At 31.6% G+C, this 5,064-nt stretch overlaps 1 protein-coding gene across 1 annotated transcript; it reads right to left on the minus strand.

Annotated features, from left to right (window-relative positions):
• Positions 1-283: 283 nt before the first annotated feature.
• LOC126885890 (uncharacterized) lies at positions 284-1,651 on the minus strand. The gene has a single exon (XM_050652683.1). The coding sequence runs from the start codon at positions 1,649-1,651 to the stop codon at positions 284-286; it is 1,368 nt and encodes a 455-aa protein (XP_050508640.1).
• Positions 1,652-5,064: the final 3,413 nt, after the last annotated feature.

The raw sequence follows: 5,064 nt of genomic DNA on the forward strand, positions 1-5,064 counted from the left end.
TTCCACCCCATCCATCAATCCTATCATCCCTATAGCAGTAAAAATTGGGAATATACAAGTGCTGTGAAAATTTCAGATGTGTTTCATTTAGAAGAATGATATTGACATCATATTCGTTAAGAAACACCATTAGATCTTGCTTATTGTTAAAGAAACCATTAATATTCCAATGCAAAATATTAAATATCATAACTATATATATAATTTGTTACTATTATTATTATTTTTTCTTTTTAATATAAAAAATAATATATTATATTATCTGTAAGAAATAAATGAAAATTCAGTCAACACTACTTTTACTAAAATTAGATGTATTATGTGACTCATCAAAACCTGCAAATTCCATATTATTATCAGAGGTTAAATCAACGTTTTTTGAAAATACACTATCCTGAGAATGTACACGATTGCGTGTTAATGAGAGTGCAAAACTTGGGCCTTGTGATCCCGTATACTTTTGTGAATCATTTAATTTGTTTAAAATCGGTAATCTAGGTAAATTTCTGCTTAGATCCTCGTTTAATAAAGCTTTATGCGCTTCTTTGTCATAACTAATGTCTTTAAGAATTACTTTATTTTTCCTTTTAACTGGGACCACATGACTTTGACTCTGGAAATGGGGAGTGGAGGATGGGGATTTTTGAAGTGCTTGAGTAAATGCTCTGGGTGAGCTGGATAATAAAGAAGGAAAATCCCTACTTCTCCTCTGAAACATTCTCGAATTCTCTGGCTTTTCCTTAATTGGGGGAAACAGCTTGGCAGCTTCAAAAAAAGTGAGATCTTGGAAGACCATTACTTCATTTATCTTTTTCTGTCTTTCGAATTCTTTGCAAATTTTATTTGTGGCAAGGTGATCAAGATCGCAGTATAGGCATTTTGGTACAGAAACTGTGCAGCTTTGTACTGTATGTTCATCGGAACATTTCGGGCATCTTGCCTTTCCCCTGCACTGTCTTTGTGAGTGCCCAAATCTTAGGCATTTGAAGCATTGCTGTACAGGAGGGATGTATGGATCTACTGTTACCAAGTTTGAATATATGATTATTTCTTTAGGGGGAGTTCTTACGTCAAAGAGTAGTTGTACAGTTCCTGTTGGAATGTATGTAACGGTCCCATTGCTATCTAAAACTCTTCTGTTAAGTCGTCTGGCCGATATAATTTTCACGTTTTTTTGTAATTTACTGTCGTTAACTATGTTTTCCATTGAAATATTTATACTTACATCTCTAATAATACCCCTTGATGTTAGCATTTTTTGAGGTATATAAGCAAGAAATCCTTTCTCAAGGATTTCTGTGCTATTTAGTACCATATTTGCCTGTTTGGAGGTGTTAAAAATTACTCCAATTCTATTCATGCCTTTTCTACTAATTTCTTTAATTCCAGTCGTACCCATTGTATGAAATACTTTCCCAATATCCATAGGATGGATATTTCCTGCTTTTCCCTTGTCACTCTCTATCATAATAAGGAATGGGCCGAAGTCAGTGTCCTTGTATTCAACTTTTCTTCTACTAATATTTTCAATCCTAGATGATAAGTTATTAACTTCTGTTAACATGATCTGATCGTTTTGGAATTTATTTTTTAAAGCACAGAGTTCTCTTTCTATTAAATTAATGTTATTTTTATGTCTCGGGGCTAGCATGTGTATGGAATTTAAAAAATTTTGCGAGTTCAATGAAAGCAAAGCATAGATCCCGCCCCCTTTGTCAGGGGGGCCGGGAGAGTTTGTGTCCATCTCCTAAGCCAGCCTCTACTCTACTATACTACTGCTACTATGATTATATAAAGGCAAAACTTACAGAAAAGTCCTTAGTATTTCTTATTCACTACTAACGTATTATCCCGTTTTAACTTTTAACTTAACTACTAAATTAATGTTCAAACACTAACTAACTATATCTACAGTATAATTACTTAATTTATAACAATTTTAACGCGATGATTTAAGATTTTTCTGACAAAACATCTAATCACACCCACGCCATTCTTCAAGAAAAAGAAACCACTTTCTACTCGAATACATTTCCATTTAAGAAAAACTGTCACTTTTGACAATAATTCATAATAAATTGCAATCGTAACTTCAAATTTAAACTAATCGATTTATTTTGGCAGCAAATTATTTCTAGCCATGTGACATATTAATTACATTATTATTTCATTTGTAGAAAGTTGAGAAAAATTACGTGATACAATTTTAGTAATAATTTATTTAGGTACCCTTTTTCAATCAAGCAAAGCATTATAGCACGAAGAATGATATTCAATAGAATTTTCACAATTATCTGGCAACTGAATATCATTGAATTGATGACCAAGTATTTTACTAACTTTGTATAAATGTTCGAAAATTACTCAAAAATGTTCCGTTGAATGGTTTCACTTTTGATTTGGCGACTTAAAATTTAAACTGTTTACACTCAAAAATAGACACAAAAACACTCCATAGTTAATATAAAATTTAATTTCCAACACACGTCGCAAACAGAAACTCAGAGACCATGTACTTTCAAATACTACTTTGTATTGGGACCGTGCAAGTTCAGCAAAGCGACCCCTATTTCTACGCTCTGTACTTTTATTCGCACTTTTCATTATATTGGCCAATTATATTAGTCCTGGTTACTGGATAATTGTCAAGGCCATAGTCCAAAAAAATAATAAGAAGAAAAAATAAGATGCAGCATAGGGATTACGAACACTCGATACGAATCGTATCCGCCATGTTTTCCCATAAGGCGCTATGGTAAAACATGGCGGATACGATGCGTATCGAGTGTACGTAATCCGGGCCCAGGTTATGTTATGCAAACGTAAACAATTGTATGTAGTAAATAAAATTAGTTATTAAAATGCAGTACTGCAAGCAAAATACAATTAATTAAATTTACCTTTATATAATAATTGCATATCATATCGATATTGTGGAGCAATATATAATTTTTCTGCTTCAATGACAGAAGGTATGTAATATACGTCAATTTGACAATTTCAATTGACAATATGAATTATTTAAGATAGTTGCAATATTTCTCCGCGACTCGCGCACGGTCGTTTCTCGTTTCCCTTCCAATGTACTTGCACACCGCGAATAGCACAAAGTGTCACACTGACAAATGCAGCCTTCTAATACATACTTCTAATATAATAAGCATAATGTGTCATATTTACGTCTATTCTTATAAGCACCAAAGTTTAAGACTCTTCACATTTTCCAATGTCGTTTACAAGGTTAAGATTTGAGTATGGAAAAGAATGTATACAACATTTTTTTGTAGGAAATTTTCCGTACTTTCTGATGCGCCTAATTAGAAAACCATAAGAGATTGCTTTCACATGTTCTTTGACATTTTTTATTGTCATTTTGAGAATATCTAGAACAAACTCCACCCAAAAAATAATTGTTTTGCAATATATACATGCACTGATACTTACCTCATTGTTTTTGGAGTGTGCATGCAAATATGTGAATATATGCATATATATGCACATGCAAATATGTGAATATAAATAATAATATACAACTAAAATAGCGTTATCAATATGTGACTAATGCCCGATTTCACCAACGATACCTAAACAGTTGCCTTATTAAGTAATTCTTATCGATAGGAACTTCCTAAATCAATACTTAAAAACAATAGCGTTTCATAACTAAAAGAACTGCTTATCTAGGAAATTCTTTCCTAGGTATTAATTCGGGTACGTTTGAACTATTTTTAATAAATAAAAAGAAGAATAAGATGACATTTCCTTACTTTTTCGATTATTTGTCATTATTGTTTGTTTGCCAATTTGGTTTTATTCAGTTTTGTACTGTTATAGTTATTTTATTTAGTAGTTATTATAGTTATTTGTGAATTAAGTTTGTATATAATAATAATAAATATAGTCTTGTATGTTATTTGTATATGTACAATGAAATGGAGGAAAAGAAATGAGTTGTAAATTTCACATATGAAGAAAAATTAAAGTTAGTTAAATTGTCATTAATGAAATAATTTTAAAATAAACACTAGTTTGTTGTGTAGTAGGTAGACTACATAATTTTGTTAATAGACCTGTGAAAAACTCCAAATGATTTTCTATATTTTCCAACACATATTGTATTATTGATATAAAAGATAATACAAAATTACAACTAATATACCTAAGATTACAGAATAACAGAAAAATTAAGGTAAGAAGCAAATTATTGACAAACGTCACAAGTACATTAGTCAAAATTGTAAAAATATAACCTGACTGTCAACGATAAGTAATACCTAAAGTTTAGGGCGATCGAAACCCGTATCCTAACGTAAGGTAATGCTTAAGCGGTTTAGGCAATTCTTATCGTATGGTGAAATCCGTTTTAGAGTTAGGAAGTAGCTAAACCCACTTAGGTAATTCTTAAATATTTAGGTATCGTTGGTGAAATCGGGCATAATAAGTCATTCTGAAAAAATGTTTTTTATTTATTTCCTTCGATTTGCCCAAACTTTTTGTCCGACATATAACTTTTTGCGTTACAAAATATAATTTGTACATAAACAAATCAAAATTAGCTTGCTATTTATCACCAACATTTTTGTCTATATCTTACATGTTTAGAATGTCCGACTAGGAAAATTTCCCATTAATTTTGTCCGACAGAACTTCCAATTGCTTTTTTAACCTTTCATTAAACTCTCATGCAAAAATCAGACTGCTATTCATCACCAACATAGTTCCTGTGATGTGACATGTTCTACGTGTCGGACTCGTTAAAATGCCCAACCTTTTTGTCGGACAAACATTTTTTCATATATTATATAACGTTGGCTATTGAATAAACTTAAAAACAACTTGCTATTTTTCACCATCATAAACTTGTCAGGACGACACGTTTATCATGTTCCACCGTTAAAACTTCCCCTGTTCCAGTGTTCCCGTGCATCAATGTTTGTCCGACTAGACACCGTTAAGCTATTAACAAATTTTCAGCTTGCTATTAATCAACTTTTTTTTCTTACGCGGGATCCAGGTCTAAAACTTTTAGTGCATCATGATCGTGGGTATTTTGATAATATTTTG

This window comes from Diabrotica virgifera, chromosome 6, assembly GCF_917563875.1.
Source record: "Diabrotica virgifera virgifera chromosome 6, PGI_DIABVI_V3a".
NCBI classification, from domain to species: Eukaryota; Metazoa; Arthropoda; class Insecta; order Coleoptera; family Chrysomelidae; genus Diabrotica; species Diabrotica virgifera.

What these genes read in the sequence shown, in the direction of transcription:
- LOC126885890 (XM_050652683.1), bottom strand. Translation starts at nt 1,651, where the DNA reads ATGCTAGCCCCGAGACATAAAAATAACATTAATTTAATAGAAAGAGAA.